At 39.0% G+C, this 23,325-nt stretch overlaps 1 protein-coding gene across 4 annotated transcripts; it reads left to right on the top strand.

Annotated features, from left to right (window-relative positions):
* Window positions 1-239: 239 nt before the first annotated feature.
* grid2ipa (glutamate receptor, ionotropic, delta 2 (Grid2) interacting protein, a) lies at window positions 240-23,302 on the top strand. 4 transcript variants are annotated; one of them, XM_042729886.1, is made up of 24 exons: window positions 240-1,154; window positions 1,367-1,408; window positions 1,802-2,055; window positions 2,810-3,142; window positions 4,356-4,510; window positions 8,890-9,165; window positions 10,790-10,875; window positions 12,191-12,260; window positions 12,419-12,706; window positions 12,855-13,006; window positions 13,099-13,239; window positions 13,672-13,778; window positions 13,877-14,051; window positions 14,202-14,566; window positions 14,716-16,437; window positions 16,779-16,866; window positions 18,286-18,363; window positions 18,740-18,936; window positions 19,132-19,287; window positions 19,483-19,568; window positions 19,707-19,837; window positions 20,039-20,157; window positions 20,368-20,532; window positions 21,663-23,302. In XM_042729886.1, the coding sequence occupies exons 1-24, from the start codon at window positions 1,067-1,069 to the stop codon at window positions 21,744-21,746; spliced, it is 5,358 nt and encodes a 1,785-aa protein (XP_042585820.1). In that variant the 5' UTR covers window positions 240-1,066; the 3' UTR covers window positions 21,747-23,302. The 4 variants fall into 4 exon arrangements, with proteins under 4 accessions (XP_042585820.1, XP_042585818.1, XP_042585836.1 ...); XM_042729884.1 differs by having other exon boundaries at window positions 18,274-18,363; window positions 19,483-19,569; window positions 19,708-19,837; XM_042729902.1 differs by lacking the exons at window positions 240-1,154; window positions 1,367-1,408; window positions 1,802-2,055; window positions 2,810-3,142; window positions 4,356-4,510 and adding an exon at window positions 6,084-7,438.
* Window positions 23,303-23,325: the final 23 nt, after the last annotated feature.

Raw genomic sequence — 23,325 nt, 5'->3', positions numbered from 1 at the left:
AATTATTTTTGGTGTTTTAAAACAACTTTTTTTTTTTTACGTTTTATTTATTTTACATTTTAATATATTTTGGTTTTTAGTTTTTGTATTTAAATTTTTTTATTTATTTATTTTTTTACTTTTTTTTTAGTTAGTTTTATGTCTTTTTTTTTTAGTTTTGTCTTTCTTTTTTTTTGTTAGTTTTATGTATTTGTTGGTTTGTGACCAAATTATGTTTTATTTTATTTTATTTTTTTTATCCACATTTTGGGAGATTCGCCCTTTTATTCAAAGTACTTTATTTACTTCCATATACCATAACCTAAGGGTAAGGGCAGAGTTGGGTGGCTTTTTCTTTGCAGAGGTCAAACCAGCAACCTTCTGACTACCAGCCCTGAGAGCCACAGACCTCCTCATTACTTTCTGACATCATGCTGTGAGTGCTATTAATATCATATTAAATCATACCCATCACTGCAGTGTTGGAGGTTAACCGTTCCTGCTGTTCTGAGACTATTCTTGAATAAGGAACAGTTGGAAGAATGATAGCGAATCAGATTCTTAGAAGGGGAATTGGAGTTAAATGTACCAGACTGCATCTAACTGTACCACAGCATCTCTGAGGATCTGTAATCAGAGCGCCGTCCTCTGCTGCTCTGACAGGCAGTTTCTGGGTCACTCCTCAGCCCTGAGAGAGGGCCCAATCCACCAGCATCACACAAAGAGAGAGCGAGAGGGAGAGGGAGGTATTTATAGAAAAATGGGGCTTCACTGTACCTTTTTCTTGCAAAAGAATCATTAAAAGACCCAGCTAGCTTGTCCCAGATTTCTGCTCAGCGCTCTGCAAGAGGGTTTGAACTGGACTAACTTAGTGGAGATGTAGAGCCACGGCTGCAGAGAGCTTGACAGCGCTCTCCTCATCTACACTGGACTGATATCCTCATCAGAGGATCCTCGATGGAGGCTACACCTGCCGGATCCGTTGCTTTTGGTATTGATGGAGCAGTGACTTGCTGAGGAGGGTGATGAGGTGCTGACCTGACGTGACCTCTCCCAGCTTGACTTCCACACAGAAGACCCAGAAACCATGATGAGAAGATTTTTGAAGAGCCAGAAGGGCCGCTTCTCTCTTCGTCAAAGCCGATCGGGATCCCGCAGTGCCTCCAAAGATTTCTGTAAGTGTATAAAGCAGAACATGGAGCTCTGTGAGGTGGGAACTGAGAAAAATAGGCTTATATTTTCATGTTCATTATATTAAAGAATGTATATTTTATTAGACAGTTTAGATGTTTATATATAAATATATTCTCCATCTCTCTCTCTCTCTCTCTCTCTCTCTCTATATATATATATATACATGAATTAATATGTTTCTTCAATTCCACAGACCCAAACCCTAACGTGCTGAGAGATTTCCCACTGGATATTGGTGCGTAAAGTAATTGCTTGACCACCCCCACCTTCTGTTATTAGGTCACACATACAATTACAACAACTACAGTATGCTATATGATGAAGTGCTGCAAACGTAATGCGTGAACTGTTATCTGACGAAGATTTTGTCAATGCAAGGGAGTAGATTTGGTTTTAATAGAAATGGGATTTCTGAAAGTCTTCCCATTTATTTTATATTAATTTATTTTATATTACTTTATTTTATTTTATTGTTTAAATTGGATAGATTTTGGGTAGATGCCTTTTGGAGTGGATATAAACAAATATAGCAAGAAGATTTCATTAAATACGTTTTATATTATAAAGGCTAAATTAAGTTTAATAAAGTCTACTTGCCACTTATCTCTCATGTATTGGCTTTTTCCAGAACTGGCCCTTCCAGCAAATAACCAGGGTTGGCCAGAGGACTTTGGCTTCAAGCTGGGAGGAGATGGACCCAGTTACATCCTCTCTGTGGTGGAGGGCAGCAGCGCTTACATGGCCGGACTGCAGCCAGGTGACCAGGTTCTGGAGATCGACGGACAGAACGTCTCGTCCCTCAGCACCAAAGCCCTCATCGCTCTGGCTCAGACCCTCAAGACTGTGCCGCCCAGCATCGGCGTTGTGTCTAGAATTGAACAGGCCAGTTTTTCTTCACTGACATGCCTTTTACTGTCAATAACAAAACTGAATTAAATTTGGTTTAATTTGGCGTAATTCAAAAGAAAAAAGCAGCTCATATGGGAAATTGGTTGATTATTAAATAGAAATGTCCAAAATTGCCTCTATATTATCTCTCAATAGAAATACAGTTGCCACAAAAGTATTTGAACACTTAAGTCAAGCCAAAAATGTATGAATGGCATTGCAACAATTTTTTTTCTCAAAAAATAAAAAATAAAATAAGTTTTTTAGGTTTTTGAAGTCTCTTATTTAGTAATATTGTGAAAATATTATCTATTTTATCTCCTGTTTCTATTTGCATATATTTTAAAATGTATTATGCATATAATGTATTATGCATATAATACTGATTTCTTATTATTTTCAGTGTTGAAAATCATTGTGCTGCTTAATAGATTTACGGAAATATTTTTTGAGCAATAACATTTTATGAAAAAAATATTTTTTTCATTCTTTGATCAATAGATAGCTCAAAAGAACAGCATTTAATTGAAATAGAAATATTTTGTAATATAAAAGTCTCTTGATAAATACACTTTTAAACAGTAGCGTAGATATATAAAATAATTTAAAGAATAAAGAATAACGTTATATATAATATATAATATAAAGTCAAGTTACCCTTGAAAGAAAATTCAGATCTCTCCTAATTTTCCTTTGGTCTTGTAGAGCAAATCAGTGTCACTCACCCTTATCCACTTTACCTTCACAGATGGACATTGCCCCGGGGCCTGATGGTCGCTTTGGCTTCACTATAGTGGGAGACAGTCCCCTGCTGGTGGAGGACTGCATGCTCAACTCTCCAGCTGGCCGGAGTGGACTGCGAGTAGGTGACTATGTGATGGAGGTGAATGGGATTCCAGTGAAACAGCACGAGACGGCGGCGGCCATGATCAAGGCCTCTCAGGGACGTACACTGCGTCTGGGCGTGCTGCGGATCAACCGCTGGCAGAAACGCACCAGCAGCAGCATGAAAGAGACCTATCAGAGCGGAGACATAGTGAGGCAGGACCGCAAGCACAAAGCTCTGGAGTTCAACAAGAAGGTCAGTCTCAAGAGGCATGGAAAAATTGGGTCACATTTTAGTTTGGACACCAGTTCTCGCTATTAAAGGGATACTCCACCCTAAAATGAAAATTTTGTCATTAATCACTTACCCCCATGTCGTTCCAAAAATTGTAAAAGCTTTGTTCGTCTTCGGAACACAATTTAAGATATTTTGGATGAAAACCGGTAGGCTTGAGACTGTCCCATAGACTGCCAAATAAATAACAGTGTCAAGGTCCAGAAAAGGTATGAAAGTCGTGGTCAGAATACTCCATCTGCCATCAGACGTGCAATCTGGGTTATATGAAGCAACGGGAACACTTTTTGTAAGGGAAGAAAACAAAAATAATGACTTTATTCAATAATTCCTTTGTCAACGGTCTCCTCTGTGTCTCTCCATATCACCGTATGCTATGTATGCTCTTCTGTATCATCCGCACCACAAGAATGCACTGTTTTCAATTGTATTTAGCTTTGATTTGAAATAAAACAGCGCATCCTTGTGGCGCGGATGACACATAAGAGCATACGCAGCATACTGTGATATGGAGAGACACAGAGGAGACTGTTGACTAAGGAATTATTGAATAAAGTGGTTATTTTTGTTCTCTTCGCTTACAAAAAGTGTTCCCATCGCTTCATATAACCCAGATTGCACGTCTGATGGCAGAAGGAGTATTCTGATGACGACTTTCATACCTTTTATCAACCTTGACACTGTTATTTACTTGTCAGTCTATGGGACAGTCACAAGCCTCCTGGTTTTCATCCAAAATATCTTAAATTGTGTTCCGAAGATGAACTAAACTTTTACGGGTTTGGAACGACATGGGGGTAAGTGATTAATGACAAAATTTTCATTTTGGGGTGGAGTATTCCTTTAACTATGACTTTTGCCTCAATAAACTCCCTGTTTGCTGCTTATTAATAGTTAGTAAGGTAGTTGCAATGGGGTCGGATTAGGTATCTAAAATATGGTCAGGCAGAATAAGGCATAAATATGTGTTTTATAAGTGCTAATAAACAGCCAATATGCTAGTAATATGCCTGCTAATAAGCAACTAGTTAATTGGTCCCTAAACTAAAGTGTTCTCGAACTCAAACCTCGAAAAGTTAGTTTGGGCTGGTTAAACATCACACAATATTTTTCACTGGCACTTTCAAACTCCAGTGTTGGCGTAGTTAAAATGGTCTGTTCTGAATTTGTATAGGTTGAGGAGATTTTAGGGGAGGAGCCTGAGGTGAAAGAGAGGCTGTTTGATTTGCTGAAGCAGTATGCAAATGAGAGAGACGTTGAAGGTCTGGCGTCTACACTTCCAGAAATACTGCTCACCGAGGAACATCAGCAACTGATTGACAGCATCAGGTATTAGTGAGCTTTCATATGTCCAATTACATGACCCGCCTCCCTATTATTTATTTATTTATGATTTAGTTTTATGAATTTTATTTTGCTACTACATTTTATTTGTTTATTTTTTTTTATATGGATAATCTTTATGATCATTATTTTGAAATTTCTTTCTGCTTTAAAAGATTAGGGCGACTATATCTGTCTTTTTAGTTCGTTTCAACATGCTTATAGCTTAAAATACAAAAATTCTTTGCATATTTTTCATCAGTAACTTTTATAATAACTATGATCTATGAAATATTTAATCATTCCTTTTAATCATTAACAATTAGATTACAGATTTTGAAAAATACATTTAGATTTTAATATTGTTAGATTATTTCTTTATTTTACGTAATTATTATTATTAGATTTAATAGTATTCTATTTTGTGAAAATATACACTATAAGAAGTCTCCCTCTCATAGGTCTCTTGGTGTAATAACTCGCTGATGAGGGTCTTTGTCAGGAGAATTTGATGCGTCTCATAGCTGAAATGTTTTCAGTTACACTGACGGAGCAGTTTTCACAGCAGCCGCCTCTCGCTACCAGTGAAGAATTATACCCCTGAGGTTTACTGGATAAAATATTGTTTCATCAAGTGTTTATCAAAAATGCATGCTATTTTTTGAAGTTATATGCTTGGAAACTGTGAAAATGGGACCACTTTTAAATCACCCTTAGCGCCATGAGGAGTGTATTATGAAGGAGAACAGCATGCTCCAGATACCTAGATTCACACTTTTCATCAGCTTGTTCTGATTAACCCTTGAAAGCCTGTCCTTGTATTATCGGGAAACATGAATGCCTTCTTTAGCAAGTAAGAAAAGTTTTTTATACTTGCACAAAGCTTTGATTTTTCTGTCATTTTCCATTGTTCAGAGACTGTTGCTTTTTATGGGATGTTTGTTGCATGTCTTCAGAATTCTTTATGTGAAGTTTAAGCAGCGGACTGATGATGGTGTCAGTTTTTAATATTGATCAGATTTGACTTTGAATTGATTGAAAAAGTAGTATAAACTGTGGAAGCCTGTTTCCTGTTTCTGCCACTGGATAAAATAAAAATAATAAAGGTAATTGTGAGTTTATAAAGCGCAATTCTGAGTTTGCATCTTGCAGTTCTGACTTTTTTCTGTATTGCAATTTATTTTTTTCCTCCACGGGAGGAAAAATGTAATTGTGCATTTTTATCTCACAATTCAGACTTTTCTCGCAATTCAGAAATGCAAGATACAAACTCAGAATTGCAAATTTATATCTCACAATTCTGTATTAGGAGAAAAAATTCTGAAATGTGAAAAAAAAACTGAATTGCAAAATATGAACTCACAATTCTGAGAAAAAAAAGTCATAATCACAACTTCACAAGTTATCAATTCAGAATTCTGACTTTTCTCACAATTGCCCCTTTGCTAGGCGTTTGATTGACAGGCGATCCGACCAATCATCTGCCTAATCTGCCATTTTGTCCAACACAGAAAGTAGAATAACGTTGGTGGATTTGAAAAATGATGTGTATTTACATCTTTCCATGGCTGAAACAAGATACCTTCTGATGTTCGGTCGTGTTTATTTTGTGCTATAACTAGTAATAAAGAAGAGATGATCAGTTCATGTGCCCCTTGAACTGATGCGCTACCGCGATCTGTCACGACTCCTTAAAGAGCCACAAAACAGTATTTGTTTGAATTTCTTAAAAAAAGACAATTTGAAAGCTGAGACTTTGCTCTGCAATGTATTTGTCACTGCATGAGAACATGATGTGTGGCGTGAGAGCGACATGGCTTGTTGTCGGACGTAGCAACTGTAACTAAGGGGGGCGGGTCTCTACAGGTCAATAAGGGTCAACTGTGAAACAAAAAACTGAATAATTGCAATTGCCATTATAATTTCCTATACCATATCAGAAACAAGCTTCCGTGGCAGACACATGTAGATTGAATGCAAACAAGCATCTTTCTAGTTCATCTTCATCGATATCACTTGCATTTGGCATACATCACTGCATTTTCACATTCCTTCAGTCCACTTTGGCACTGACCAGCTTGTATGCTGAGCTCCGTCCCTGCAAAAATTTTGCCCAGTTCTCCCCATGGAACCTCCCTATTTTTAAGCAGCCTACTTCCTATAATAAACCTCTCTTAGGTCTCTGACGCACCAGAAGTTTGCACAAAATCCACAGAACAACTTTCTTGCTTTAAAGTTACGAGTTTCCAGCTGAGGTACAAGGCAGCCAAGAAGGATTTTGAGGGAATTGTTTTCTTTGTGGCTTCAGGTTTTGCATGAAACTACAGCTGTTTATATGGTTGTTGCTGGCTGTGCAGACTCTGCTTTTGTCTTTGCGTCTTGAACTTGGATACTTGAGGATCTTCTGACTCGTGCACATTATGTGGATCGAGTGTGGATCGAGTAACTCATGCTGACCTGCCTTAGATTTCCAGTGGGACGGTATCTATTTTCTCACTCGCTCTCTGTTCCTGCTCCACTATTTCATTCTATTCTCTCTCTTCACATCTGAAGCAGCTGCAACTTTGGCTCTCATTTGCAGTTGAAGGCATCTGGTCTACAGTTCTGGATGTAGACTCCTTTTTAAAGTTAAAGTCCCCAAGGCAACCCAGCATGGAGATGTGGCGATCTTGCCAAAGTTGACTCGATGATGACGTGACCTGATGTTTGCTTCTTCATCCATGCAACGTCATCGCTCCTCAAGTTGGCGCTAATTAGCATCTCCTCATCTGGATACTGGAGATAATGGCTTTTCCGATTATCCTGTTCTATTCACTGAATGGTTATTCCAGCTTTATGAAGACTCCTGCACTAAGATCAAGAACATATAATTTCATTTGAGACTAAATTTAAAGGAGAGATGGGGCGCGACAGGGGTTTCTCCAAGGGTTTTCGGTAAGAAATTTCTAGGGAAATTGTAACTCTTTATAATTTATACAGTTTCGTGCGATATTGGACTATAGATACGGAGCAAATATAAAAGACATTAAAGCTTTGAGACCTACTGTGAAATTCTTTCTGTTTGTTTTTGTCATTTTACTTTAAAATCGTATTAAGGCCTTGTTGAGCTTGCTTTTTTTATAATGAATTTTTATAAACGAATTGTCATTTTCTGTCATTTAAGACTTGTTAAGATAATGTTAATCAGTTTGTAAATGCATGGCATGCTTTGTTAATGTGAGTAGAGGCATTCAGAGTTGAACTAAAATAAAATGAACTAAAATAGGTTTAGAGGTATCACTTGCTTGTGTTTAGAGACATCTTTTATATCTGAGATTGTTGAATACGTTCTTCATTCCCACTTTCATTCATTTTGAAAAGTGTGTCCTTGATCTGCGTTCCCTCCCCTCTCTGACTCTGGGTTAATTTTAGATTTCCTGTGACCTCCTTCTAATTGAGGGCATCCTGAACTAAATGAAAGTTAACTTTGAGAGAAAAATGGATTTATGTTGAATTAGGAAACTTTCATCAATGAATTCACTGATAAGAGCACGTATTTGTAAAACTTGCACAGTGCAGTAGTACTTGAGTATGCTATTAATTTGATCATATTTGATTTAAAATCTTACAGATATTAGTTTGTATTAGTTGGTATTAGTTTAGTTTTTTGGGGGTTGTAATGTCTCAGTACCACTGCTGAGCCCTGAGCTCTTCAGATGCAAGAAAACCAGCATAAGTTGTGTATAGAATGGCTAATGTTCGTATTTACAATTGCAATTACAACTGTGAAAATTCTAATCTAAGCTTCACCTCAGAATGATGTTCTTTTGATTAGATGCATTTAAGGGATAATTCAGTGGTTCTGAATTAGTTTGATAGGCAGCATGCAAAACATGTATTATGTCTGTTCAAATTGTAATCTCACAATAGCTGTCAAGAATTGATCAGGTCATATTTTAGAAGAAAATTAAGATGTTTATAGCTTTGAATTTGGTTTTAAAGGATGGTGAGAATTAAAAATTTAGAGAGGGCTTATATCACAAAGGGCTAAAAAGTGCTCTCTCTTTCATTTAAATCATTCATCCTCTCAGGACATCTTTCAGAAGTCACCTGCTTAGCTTTTGAAGTTGATCAAACAGGATATTTTTACCCACCTCTCTTCACACGACAGAAAACAAACGCTTCATTGCATCACATGAGCTCTTTTTTTCTTTCATAGCAGGTCACAAACATCTCCGTAATCTGGTGTAATTTTAGCAGACTTTCTCATAGCCGTCCCTCCTCCTCCATTTGGCTGTGTCTCCATCCAGTGTTTCTCTCAGCAGGCTTGAGAGTATGTTCACACACACGCCTGAGCAGTTTCTCCTCTGTGACTCCGTCTGCTGTGTGTGTGCCATGTTTGTCAGGATCTTCATTCCTAAGAAGCACAGGCAGCGCTTTGATGAGATGGTCTCCCAGAGTTTGATCAGTCGCTTGAGGGGCCGAAGCTTCAGTGAGCACAGGAACAATCGGCTACGACGCAGCCGGAGCGAAGACCACCCCGAACGGCTGCTGTCTGTGTCCACTCGAGCCAGCTCTGTGCCCCGGACCGCCAATGAAGAAGTGGTCATGCCTCCTGCCCGTGGCCTCCGCAAGACCACCTCACTCATCGCAGGCCATTCCGGCTCCTTCTCGACCCGCAGGTCAGTGGAAGTGTCACACTGGGAACAGTCACACATTTTTCTTTTCTTTTCTTTTCTTTTCTTTTCTTTTCTTTTCTTTTCTTTTCTTTTCTTTTCTTTTTTTTTGCATTTGCATTTGTTACTGATGTGGTAGAATTTTTAATTGCCTTTTGCTTTCATATTTTGCTCTTTGATGTTTTTTCCTACTTCATATTTTGAGTTTTTGAGCGTGTTCTTTAATAATTCTCAAGTTTGATGTATGCCAATAAATCAGATAGATAGAAGTTTTCAACACATATGCTACACAAACTTTTATTTTATTATGTTTAGATAAATTTTATTCATTCCATTATTGTATTTTATTTATGCTTTTATTGATTACGCTTTATTTTAAGGTGTATTTGTTACAGTGTAATTATACAATACACACCTACTTTTATTTTACTTTTTTTTTTTTTTTTTTTATTTTTGTTTTTTATTTTTTTGGTTTTATTTTATTTTGTGGTTTTTTTGTTGTTTTTTTATTTTAAATTACTAAGTAATATTTATTAATGTACAATGTACTATTAGGGTTCAGGGTTAGCTGCATGTAATTATCCATAATTTACTGTAATTACTATTATAATACATGTAACGAATAACAAGAACACTGTAAAGTAAAGTGTTACCCTTTTATTTTATTTATGGTTTTTTATTTTATTTTAATTTGTTTTTGTTACTTAATTGAGATTCATATAAATATAATGCTGGGTGATTGATAGATAGATTAATTGATAAATTCATACACAAATTGATTAACTGATGCATTCATTTAAAGAAATTCATCCCTTCTTGTTGGATTTCCAATTTCACAGCTATTGCATGCTGTAAATGATGTAGATTTTATGCCACTGTAATATTTCATTCTTATAATTCTAAATAATTTTTAGACATGCTGTTGGACACCTGTGTATGTGTGAGCGTAAATATGACACATCATTAAGATTCATCCTCCTCATTATAGCCTATATTATGCTTTAAACATTACTACTCTTGTGTACAGTATTTCACAAGCTTGAATTAATTCTGTTAAGCTAGTGTCTGATAGGAAAAGGTGTGAGGATCTGATGTATTGTAAATTGTTAGTAATTTGTACAATTAATGATTTGTGTTATGCGATGCAGGTGTAGTTTCTTTTTAATAATGTGGAAAACTGATAGTGTGACTTTTATGGACTCAAGAATTGCTAGCTATTTGCTTAATGACAGCATACACAGAAAGGTAATGAAGTCTGTGGAAGAAGAGCTCTTTATAATCAGTAACAGGATCTGACTGTATTATGGATGACTGTAGTGGAAGAAGTTCAGAGCTTGTCTGACTGTATCTATTAATAACACTAACTATAGAGAACACAACAAACAGTACTGATTACATAATATCTGTGACATTTGAGATAAAAATGTGGCAGAGCATGTTTTGTCACTCTTCAGTAGTACTATGACAAAAAAACATGCATTATGCCACATTTTTAATTTCTATGGATATTATATACATGTATTTAAATCTATTATATCTATAGCATATAGATTTTTTCCAATAATATAAAAATAATATAAGTTTAAGATGTTCTGCTTGACATCTATAGGTTGTATTCATGTTTCACTAGGACAGTACGGGTGTACAAAGGGAACCAGAGTTTCGGCTTTACTCTGCGTGGCCATGCTCCAGTGTGGATCGACTCTGTAATACCAGGTATGAAATATACCAAAATTTTATTTATAATATTGTTACAGCTTAAGTGTATTATTTTGATGTTGAAACATTTAATGTTTAATTAAGATTTAACACAACAACATTATTTTCTTAGTATTTTTAAACATTGTCTTTTGTTTTCATGAGGGAAGGTACATTTTCATGTCTTGTGGTACATTTATTTTATTTGACACCCTAGAACAACAGCAAAAAAAAAGCTATTTTAGAAAGATGAAAAAAATATATTTTGGACTTGAAACAAGTGAAGGGGAGTCAGTTATCAGACATATTACTGAAGCAGATGACGTGAATGCTGAAATCATAAAAGTTCTGTCATTTCTGACTCATGGCGGCCATTAAAAAGTTAGGCGACAGAAACTGGCAATGTGCAAGAACAGCAGGAGACGAAAGAGAGAGAGAGAAACAACAACACACAACAGAAGACTCTGCACAAGTTGAGTAAGAGGGGCACAGGTGGTAGAGCTCTGTTTATATCTAGCACAAATCCTTTTAGATTCACACTTTTCCCACATCTAGCCCTCAAAATCCAAAAAGAGACATCCATTCTTGGTCAGGATGTGACAAACACCCAAGCTGCAGTGTCTTGACTTATAGATCTCACGTCATTTCAAAGGGCATTTTATGAGCACAGCTTATTCTCAGTTGGAGCCCTTATGACGTGCTGTCAGTAGTTATTTCTGCTTGGTTTGTTGCCACAGCCATATCACCCTGCAGCCCAAGACTGGTTGCCCACTGAAGCTAAGCAGGGTTGAGCCTGGTCAGTACCTGGATGGGAGACCTCCTGGGAAAACTAGGTTTCTGTTGGAAGAGGTGTTAGTGAGACCAGCAGGGGTTGCTCACCCTGTGGTCTGTGTGGGTCCTAACGCCCCAGTATAGAGACGGAGACACTATACTGTCATAAAAAGCACTGTCCTTCAGATGAGACGTTAAACCACGGTCCTAACTCTCTGTGGTCATTAAAAATCCCATGGCACTTCTCGTAAAAGAGTAGCGGTGTAATCCCGGTGTCCTGGCCAAATTGCCGCCATTGGCCTTTGTCAGTCTTGGCCTCCTAATAATCCCCAAACACTTGATTGGCTCTATGACTCTCTCTCCTTTCCACCTGGTGTGTGGTGAACACACTGGCGCCATTGTACTGTGGCTGCCATCGCATCATCCAGGTGGATGCTGCACACTGGTGGTGGTTGAGGAGAGACCCCCCCCCACAACATGATTGTAAAGCACTTTGGGTGTACAGCAATACACAATAAAGCGCTATATAAATGCATCATTCATTCATTCATTCCTCCTGCAGGCAGTCCTGCTGAGAAGGCGGGTCTCAAACCTGGAGATCGCATCCTGTTTCTCAATGGGTTGGACATGAGGTGAGGCTTGTGGTTGGCTTGCATTGGAATATATTTTATCCTAATGTGGAATCGAAATAAAGTGTAAAGCAGGCATTACTATTATCATGCATAAGATGGGTTCTTCATGTTCATAATCTAAGACTGTATATGCTTTGTATTTTTTTACATTCTCTCAGGAGCTGTTCACATGAGAAGGTTGTGTCCATGCTGCAGGGGAGTGGGGCAATGCCCAGCCTGGTGGTTGAAGACGGCTTGCCGGCCTTCACCGTGACCGAACCTGAACAGGTCGAGGTTTCTCCCTGCTCCCGTGCTCCTGTGCTTAGCTCCCTGCAGTGGATCGCAGAGATTTTGCCTCCCAGTATCCGTGTACAAGGTCGCACCTTCAGCCAGCAGCTTGAGCACCTTCTCACACTCCAAGAGAGATACACTATCTGCAAGGCCCTGGAGGCCTTCTTCCAGCACAGGTGAAGGACATACCAATAATTTTTTAGTGAAAGAAAGAAAGAAAGTATTATTAGATGGAATCCGAGATGGTTCCCATTGCTTCTCTGAGAACATTCCTGTACTTTGTGTGAAACCTGATTTGATTCATTTTTCTTCCGTGCTTTGTAGAAATGTAGACACTTTGATTGTGGACATCTTCCCTGTGTTGGATACCCCAGCAAAACAGGTGATCTGGCAATTCATTTACCAGCTGCTGACCTATGAGGAGCAGGAACACTGCCAGAACAAGATCTCCCACTTCCTTGGCTATAAAGTTACACGTGAGCCCTACTTTGTCTTGTTGTTCCTCTTCAATCTGTATAGAGTATAAGTACATACACATGTATGCTTGCATGTATTTATTTTTGGTTAGTGCCAACAGCAGAACCTGAACCTCCAGCCCATGAGCCTCATAGGCGCAGCAGCTCCATGAAGGTGACAGGAACCACCCACAGGAGCAGTGTGAGGGGACGCAGCTCAGATGATCTGGTCATCGGCACTCACCTGGGCATGGGTAAGCTGTCTTCAAACACTGTTGTAGTACACATTATAACATAGGACAGCGATTTGAATTTTTTTGATGCCATTACTGTTATAAAACTAGGGCTGTGTATAGTCAAAGAAGTGGTGATCTCATAATTTCTGACGAGCCTTACAAAGTTTTTAAAAAATTTACTTTGACAGACCTTATACATTTAGGAAAATTCTCATTTTCCACCAGCCACCTAACACCAGGAGGTCTGCAGACTCCATACTTTGGCATACACATATTTAGTTACCTATGTATGTAGTGAAATTGTGTCAACTTTCACACCTAGTATTATGCATCATGAAACAGCTTTGTAGATATTATTGTAGCATTGTAGGCATCATGTACCATCATTAAAAACTGCAGCTTTCTTAGCAAATTGAAATGAGTTGGTGGGCTATTTTCTTACTTCATGAGGGATTTGCACTGAGCCAGTGGAAGTGGCACCTATGCGACTGACTCCTGGAGAGAGACAATCAGGGGATGGAACATCCTTACCAGAGACGCCCAACAATCTGACTAATGTGAGCGCTCTTTGATTTTTACGGGTTTACAAACACTGAATTGATTGAGCAAGTGCGCTGTCTTTATATTACTAGCCCAGTCCCTGTGCTCTATCTAGCTGTCAGCTGTGTATGCTGAACTGGAGAATGTCTATGCTGGGAAGAGATCCAAATCCCTGAAGACTCGACCTCCTCCAGCTCCTGAAACTCTGGTTAACGTAGATATCTTCCCGCACGCTTCCTCACAGTCCATCAGGGCACACTCTTCCTCACCATCTGTTCGGGCCACTTCAGGTACAGTCAGTGTACTTATAAGTTTTTTACTGGTATTGTAGCTTGTGAATTTTAGAACATGCTTGTCGTTTCTGTGTGTAAGTTGGAATTTCATCTGAGGCAGAGACATTTTTTCTTCTTAACCTTTGTTTTTCCGTCTTCATCTCTCAGGTAGCCGCAAATCTGCATCAGCGCAGCATGTGCAGCCGCCTCCACCACCACCACCACCTCCTCCACAACCTGACTCTTGGACGCAGGAGCCTCCACTGAGTCCCCAGTGCATCTGTTACCCTTCAGGTCTTCCCTCTCAAACCAGTGCTGAGTCCAACCCATACATCAGTTTAGACAGCCCACCTCTCTCTCCGCCCTCTCCTCCGGATTACCCCCCTAGTCCACCCATTCGGAAGAAGCGCTACACCTTTTCACGTCCTCCTCATACCCCTGACACAGATTTGTTCATGGAGGTTCTGAGTGAACAGCTAGGACAGCAGTTATCTGTGGATGACTTCCTGTCACCAGAGAATGACTATGAAGAGGTTTGTATATTAGAATGCTTAATTGCCTTGATATTTGCTTTTATTGTTTTGACAGTGCTTCATTGGCTTGACAAGTACAGTGGCTAATCTTCAATGGACTATTGCAAAACTCAATGATATTTGTATATTTTACTTCAAATTAACTCCAGGATGTTGTCCAGATGACATTCCAGAATGAGGAAGAGGAGGTAGAGGAGGAAGAGGAAGAGGAGGAGGAGGAGGAAGAGGGTCCATACATGCCTCCCGAGCTAAGCAGTCCAAGTGAAGTACATAGTAGCAGTGAGGATGCAAGCTCTCTTACCTACTCCTCCAGCTCCGAGCACATTCCTCCACCCCCTCTGACTCCTCCTCCCCCTCCCCCTGTCCAGTTTAATGACCCCCCTGCACCTGCTGGATTCACTCCTGACCATGTACCCCGACAGCTGACCTTCCGTCGCCACCCGGGACCTCCTCCACCACCTCCGCCAAGAGCTAATCCACCTCCAAAAAGACAATCCATTCACAAGGTGCTGCCCACACATGATGAGCTGATGACCCAGCACCAAGTCCTTCAGGAGCACCATTCGCTTCCAGTTCAACCAACAGCCAGCCACCCTCAGCAATCTCAGCAGCAGATGCATCAGTCTCTGCCCCCTATGCCCTCTCCAGAAATAAACCAGTCACCCATCCCCAGTCATGCAATCTATGAGATGCACCATCAGGTTCATCCCGCTCACCAGGTTCATCAACACCACCAGGTGCAACAGGAACACCAGATGCATCCAGTCCATCAAAATAAACCAAGTCGCCAGTCTCAGTCTATCAAAGTGCACCAAAGCCATCACTCACACCAGACTATTCAGACTCAACTCTCTAGCTCCATGGATAGGCTTGATAGGATTGAAAGAAAGGAACGCTCGGATAGACATTTCTATGACATGCAGCCCCAGCCATTGCATCCAGATCAAGAAATATACCATGCTTATCAGATGCATAAGAGTCATCAGGCTCACCTCTCAAGCTCCATGGATAGACTTGACCGATTGGAGCAGATCCAGCGTTTGGAACGCTTGGAGCATATGGAACGAATCGAGAAACTGGAGAGGGCGGACAGACAAATGCACCGGGCACACATGGCTCATACAGTTTCTCAAGCTATACAACCATCTCAGCAGACTCAGCAACAGTACCACCACCAGATGCATCAAGCTCATCAAGCCTGCCCACTAACTCAGTCGCCTCCGCCAACCCGCCACATTCCTCAGATTGAACACATACACCAGGTTCAGCCAATCCAGTCAGCTCCTCAGTACCACCAGATCCATCAGCCCCACCCACCTCACCAGACCCAACAGATTCTATCTACTTTCCAGCCTCATCCTTCACAACAGCAGCAACAGCAGATGCAGCAGCAACAACAACTTCAGCAGCAGCAACAACTTCAACAACAGCTTCAGCAGCAGCAACAGCTTCAGCAACAGCAGATTCAGCAGCAGATTCAGCAGCAGCAACAGCTTCAGCAACAGCAGATTCAGCAGCAACAGCAGATTCAGCAGCAGCAACAACATCGCTCAACCCCACAGATTCCCCCCATTGCACAGGCCAGACAGAGCCCGCAACCCATGTACCACGATCATCGTCACCACCATCACCATCACGGCCACCATGAGGCCCAGTCCCAAATGCAACCACCAAGTACACCCCAACCTCAAACTCACCACCCTAATGAATGTTCCAATGTGGAGCCACCTCCACCTCCACCTTTACCCCCACCTTGCATGCCTCCTCCGCTCCCAAAGGCCTCACCGCAAAAATCAGATTCCAGTCATATGAGTGTAAAGCGGTTACGATGGGAACAAGTGGAAAATTCTGAGGGAACCATTTGGGGACAGGTAAGAAGTGTTTGTTTGAATTGCTTGTGTCTTAAATGGCTGGTATTGGCTATTTATAGTAGTTGTTCTTGACGCATCAGTTTTAGCTTAAGGAGATCTAAATCTCGTAGTCACTCATATTTGCAGTTTCAAACAGATGACACAGCATGAGCCAAACTGACAATGCTAAATTCTCCCGTAATAGTTGGAGGAGACCATGAAAAAAGTAGTATGCTATATGAGACGTATTGGTTTATTGTATTGGAATATATATTGGAACATTTCAGTATGTCCATCATTATTAGTTTGTCTCAGTCCATTAGAATGAACAATGTAAGGACAGATGTGGTTTCTCACTGCAGCTGGAAGAAGACTCTGATTATGACAAGCTGAGTGACATGGTGAAATACCTAGACTTGGAGCTTCATTTTGGGACACAAAAGAGCCCTGGTGAGTAAAATGTGAGAAAAGTAATATGTATAACTAATTTCCAAGGGAACAAAAAAGCTGTTCACCAGCTGAGAGGTGAGTTGCTTTCTATATCTTTCAAACAGAAAGATACAGTGTGGTCCATAGGTAGAATGTGGCAGTTGTTGCTTGTGGAGTGTACTGAACTCCATTTCTGTGTTTTCTAATACGTAAAAGCACCGTGAAGTCCATCATTTAAAGTGAGAAAATGAAGAACACCTGTGAATCTGCTCAGAACTGGTTGTCCTCCAAATCGGAGTATTCGAACAAGAAGTGCCAAAGTAAAAGAGGACACCAAGTTGCCTACGGCAGCTCTGAAGGAGTCAACTGAGACAACAATAGCCTGCACATTTCATAAATTTAGCTCAAACTAAAGGGTTGCAAGAAGAAAGTTGGGGGGAACTCTCACCTTAAGATAACATCTTTATAGCACATCTTATGGAAGACAAACAAGATATAGAGGAAGAGTCTATGGTCTTATAAGATGGAAATTAAACTTCTGGGTCCAGTGGTACACACCACAATGTCATAATTGGCAGTGAAAAACCTCTTACCAGATTTTCTGACTTGCAGTGTGTCTATTTATAATGGTGAAAGCATAATGTTATTGGTCATAACAAAGATTTAATTGCGAATGTTGGCTGTACAAATTATTTTTGTTTACTTTGGATGAAGAATGGTGATAAAGCTTGCCAGAAAGCACTACTCCAGTAGTCTCATGTAGCCAGAACTTCAAACTGATGCCAGAAGGTCTGGACTCCATAGCAGCTTTCATTGGCCAAGGACCGCCCAAGAGGACTTCTGACAGACATGTACAGCAACGAATCACAGTTTGTTTTGTTCAGCGTCACATTAAGGGGAGTGAAAATGTAAAGTCTATGTCCTTACAGTAACAGACCATTGATTCAAGAACGTCATGCAAGGTTATTGCATCAATGTTGCTGTGAACTTAACATAATTTTGAAAATCCAGCATACGATCTCAATGGCTTTCTGATTCCATTTTGGGGTTTGGCATCACAACTGCTATGTTTCAAGGTGGACCATTAAAGAACCCCCCCCACCACCACCAAGAAGTCCTGTAGAAATCAGATGATGACTTCAGAACTTGAAGTTTTTATTTTTTTGTGTGCTATATGTATCTGACGTTCAGCCAAAAGTCCGTGGGCATAACGTCTGAGGCTGAGCCTACTATTCCAGTATTTGAGGCAGGCAGGCTTGAGTGAAACAACTACTTTATCCTGTCACTTCCAACCAAAATCACTTACAAGCTCATATATAAGAACTTCCTAGGAGGACTTGAAGGGAGAATTGGACCTGACTATCCTTTAATCATTTCAGACAATGTTTTCACAAGTTATTTTCACTCACGCTCTGATTCATGTCTCAGTTTCTCTTCCAGAGCCCTCACCTCAGGTGGAGACTTTCAAGAAGAAAGATGTGGTGGAGATTCTCTCCCATAAGAAAGCCTACAATGCTTGTGAGTAGCAAACAATGCTTCATATATTTTTCTAGTTAAATGTCCTTTTTGTAAAATACATTGCATTACAAAAGTTTAATTGGCTGTAAATGGTAATTCGTGCTCATGTAAGAGTTCAGTGGAGTTTACCTGTAAATGTTTAGATGATGTTTATGTGTCAAGTATTAACTTATACATGTGTTCTTTTTTTTTTTTTTTTTTTTTTGTCTTGCTCTGCTACCATGCTTTTTTGGTTTTTAAATTAGATTTGATAATAGCATGCTCCTCTAGCTAACTGTCCCAGCTGTTAGACTACAAGCTTAGCTTTTAGCCATTAGCCTATAAGTTCATGGCCCTTGTACACTTTGTTATTAAGACTCTTCTACCATTTTTATAGCAATTTTGATTGCCCATCTGAAGCTGTCACCAAGCGAGCTACGCCAGGTGCTGATGACGATGTCGAGTGAACGTTTAGAGTCATCACATATTAAACAATTGCTCCTATATGCACCAGACGATGATGAGGTTAGACAATACGAGCAGTACAGAGACGACCCAAGCAAACTCAGTGAGCCCGATCAGTTTGTCCTACAGGTACATGACAAATAATGATAGTTTCATGAATAAATTATGATTATTTTGATTTAGCAAGTTTTCTGGGGGTTACATTTGATATTATATTTATTTCTTATTGAATGTAATTTTAGTATATTTCTAACAAATATTTGTGCTATTATATATATATATTGTATATGTAGTATGAATTTTGTGTATATTGTATATATTCAGATGCTATTTGTGCCAGAGTATAAGACCCGTTTGAAAAGCCTGCATTTTAAGACTACGCTGCAAGAGAAAACAGAGGAGATGAGGGGGGCCTACGACTGTGTTTTCAAGGCATCACTGGAGCTCAAGAACAGCAAAAAACTGGCCAAGATTCTGGAGGTATAATTCCTTAATTTCCACCGGGTCATTTAGTTTCTGCCTAGGCTCGCATAATCATACAGTCTTGAAAACAAGAAGATAAACAGATAAAAGAGTGTTGATGTGGCAGGCTTTTCATACTATGCCAGTGCACACTTTGGATAAATATGATCTTCCTTTCATGGCATGTATATTAATTTCCTTATTTTTTTCCAGTTTGTGCTGGCTATGGGGAATTATCTGAATAACGGCCAACCCAAGACCAATAAAACGACTGGATTTAAGATCAATTTTCTCACTGAAGTAAGCCTCATCACTGTGTATGCATCTTTTGCAGATGAGTTCATGGCGTTCATCAATAAATGTCTAAAGTTTATTTTCTATATAAATAGCATTTATTTTTAACATTATATAAATTTAATTCTACATTTCTCTGGTTGACTTAGTACCACCAAAACTGTGGATGGAAAGTCAACATTTCTGCATATCCTGGTGAAATCATTGTGCCAGCATTTTCCCGAGGTTCTGGACTTTGGGAAGGAGCTTGAGACAGTGCCACAAGCAGCCAAAGGTGAAGATCTACTTGAGTGCCCAGACTCAGGCCCTGGGGCCTCATATGCAGTCCGAAACACTAATTTACACAATCCATGGTGCTCCTCATCAAGTTTTGTCCAAAATGCGGAGCAGCATTCCCATTTAATGTAGTTTTTCTATTTCCATAAAAGGTTCTACAGAGGTCACCTCATATTTTTCATTGCTTTGTTCTCCACAGTGAATCAGAGAAACATCACTTCTGACTTCAACGACTTACATGCCACAATCAAGGACATTCGTTTAGCCTGCCAGAAGATGCCAGCCACTGCTGAGGACCGATTTGCCATTGTTATGAGTGTATCCTCTGACTAAAACATCCAAATTGACTGTATATGATCTTAGCATGTCTTCCACAAGGTTTCACTGTGCCATATTTGCAACTGTAAGACGTTTCCAAGCAGATCCAGGTCAGATACCCATCAGGACAAGATTATATGAACATTTCAACCACTGAATATTCTTGATAGCTGCCAAATTCATAACAAACCACCTTAACTACTTGCATGAGGGTTTCTGGAAAACAGTCACCCTGCCGTGCAGTCTCTGGAGTCTCTGCAGCAGCGGGCGATGGAAGAGTTCTGCAAAGTCGCATCATTCTTCGGTGAGGACGGAAAGGCCACCACCACAGAGAGTTTCTTCGGTATCTTTGCCGAATTCATGGCTAAATTTGAGGTAGGTTTTGTATTAGACGACTTGATGGATATTTTCATGAAAATCTATCAAGTAAGGGGGGATGCTGGTAGAGAAATGTGGCAAAAAATAGGTCACTCTTCCTTCCCAACTATCTTGAGGGCTTTTTTATGCACATTCTGCTCTCTTACAACACAACTAGTTAACAGACATTAACAATGTCTATTACAAGGAACAACACTGAATGCACTGCTAAATCAAAAGAAATGAAAGTTGCAATATGCACAATAAAGAAAAGCATGAATTTCATTGTTGAATAGATGTATGATTGATATTCATTGAATATTGGCTGATATTTAAGTTTTTTTCATTTAATAATGGAAATTATTAGACTTTGATATATGCTGTGTACACTCTTAAAATTAAAGGTTCTTTATTTGCATCAGTGTTTCCATGAAGAACATTTAGGGCCCTATCATACACCCGGCACAAGGCGTGGCGCAAGTGTTTTTGCTAGTTTCAGCCGACGCAGTTCTCATTTTCCTGTCCTGCACTGCGTTAAAATGTTTTTCACAATAAAAAATAGGTCATTTTAAAGGACTAGTTCACCCAAAGTGAAAATGTACTCACCCTCAGGCCATCCAATATGTAGATGATTTTGTTTCTTCATCAGAACATATTTGGAGAAATGTAGCATTGGTGAGCAAGAAATGGCCAAGATCCTCTGCAGTGAATGGGTGCCGTCAGAATGAGAGTCCAAACAGCTAATAAAAACATCACAATAATCCACAAGTAATCCACACCAATACAGTGCATCAATTAATGTCTTGTGAAGCGAAAAGTTGCATGTTTGTAAGAAACAAATCTATCATTAGGTGTTTTAACTTTAAACTGTCCTTTCTGGCCAAATATACAAATTCACTACTGAAGATCCATTGTTGAGCAAGTGATGTAATGCAAAATATTTCCAAGATTATATCCAAATTTCATCTTGAGTAGCCAAAGATCCTTTCACTGAAAGTTTCTTTAGGAAACCCAAAATGTTTTTTTAGTTGCATTATGATAACCCTCTTTTGGAACCTTTATTTTTAAGAGTGACCATGAGGTTTAAATGCAGTTAAAAGGTGTTAAATATGTATTTCAATGTGTTTGCTGTGTGCTGCTGTATTTAGAGGGCTTTGAGTGATATCCAGTCTACAGAAAACCCTCCACGCAGCCCCAGGAGCCCTCGCACGACCTCTCCTGTAGCCTGGTGAAGAAACCACCCAACATGTGGCAAACATACTCATACAAACAAATGCTTACAATACATAAATGTTCACTTACTGTCCACTGTCCAGTCAAAATTTAGTAATAGCCTTATGGTAATTCAAGGAAATGTGTACGGTAGCAAACTAATGCACAAGCACCAGGGTCCTGGCGAGTTCTAAAAGTGAACTCTCTGGCACAGATTGGACAGGAAAGCTTCTGTAGTAGAGCAAAAGGTACAGGGAAAGATGGGCTGGGATGGACTGTGTGATTGTTCTTGGCACTCAAAAACCAGGAATTGAGTCAAAGGTTGGGGCAAAATTGCCACAAGACTTTTTGCTGTGGATTTTGTAAATCATAATAAGTGCAGTTAGATAAGATATTTAAAGTAGAATGTAATTAGGACTGTGAATGTCAGATCTTGACTGACTTGATATTTTAATGAAGTTGTCGTTTAGGAGAAGTGCTTTATTAAAATGTGTCTTAATTCTGCTTAAATATATTTAAACAACCTGGGTTGGAGATGTTAGTTGGTCATTGTACTGTAAACCAATATTTTGATGAATTAATGTCTTAAATTATAAAAAAGTAATTTCTCATACACAGAATGTATAAGTGCAAAGTGCATAGATATATTATTGTACAAGAGACGCGGTTCTTATATTATTGCTTTACTAGCTATGGAAAACAATGATGAGCTAGATTATGACTTCACTAAATGCATTTGGTATTTTTAAATATTAACTTTTAATTAACATTTAACTTTTGTGCTGCTTTTAATTCCTTATTACCATAGTCATAATCATATGATTCCTGTATCAATCTGAGTTATAATGAATGTTTAAAGAATTATATGGAATTTTCTGTATGATTTTGTATTCAACTGAATGTAAAAAAATAAATAAATAAATGCACATATGATTGAGCCTTTATCAAAATGTTGACTAGTTTTCCAGGTGTAAAAATCTTTATATAGTAATATTTATCATGTTTATCATGTTTATCATTAACTCATCTGTGCTCTTTTTTTTATCACCACTGAATGTAAGGTACTTGTAATATAAAAAAAGAAAATGTATGCATGTATGATCATAGCACATTTCCTAGCTGTCATTTATTATTGTTATTTATAATTTATGTCAGTAAAGTTTGCTACATGCTTTATATTTTACTTGTTTTTAATTGTTTTATTTTTAGGACATGTTAAAGTCAGTGTTAAAAGGTAATTTCATGCTCTCATCATGGATGGGATGAAGGCCCAAAGAAAAAAAATTAAACGACCTGAACTTGAAAGTGCCATATAAGACAAATATCTGGGGTTGATACAGTAAATGCAAAAAAATACACCGAAGTTATGAACACTTCTAGGGCAATACGGGGCTTTTATTATTGTTCATTAATTTGAGAAATTACATGAAGGTTATTTCAGAGTATGTTTACCTTTCTTTTGTAATGAATCATGTATAATCCATGTTGCTGCTTCTACTAAGTAACTCTGTATAAGGGATGTTGCAACATTCTGTTGTCATTACTGTTTTGGTAATAAACTGCCCTTACATTTTAACCAGCGTGAAGTGTTACATGAAG

This window comes from Cyprinus carpio, chromosome A3, assembly GCF_018340385.1.
Source record: "Cyprinus carpio isolate SPL01 chromosome A3, ASM1834038v1, whole genome shotgun sequence".
Classification (NCBI taxonomy): domain Eukaryota; kingdom Metazoa; phylum Chordata; class Actinopteri; order Cypriniformes; family Cyprinidae; genus Cyprinus; species Cyprinus carpio.
This window is presented reverse-complemented; position numbering and strand designations above follow the sequence as displayed.

Excerpts from the sequence above, each read along its gene's own strand:
- grid2ipa (XM_042729884.1), top strand. The coding sequence starts at position 1,067 with ATGATGAGAAGATTTTTGAAGAGCCAGAAGGGCCGCTTCTCTCTTCGT. Across the intron at positions 13,240-13,671 it reads CGGCACTCACCTGGGCATGG|GGATTTGCACTGAGCCAGTG; the intron begins GTAAGCTGTCTT and ends TTACTTCATGAG. Across the intron at positions 13,779-13,876 it reads CGCCCAACAATCTGACTAAT|CTGTCAGCTGTGTATGCTGA; the intron begins GTGAGCGCTCTT and ends TGCTCTATCTAG.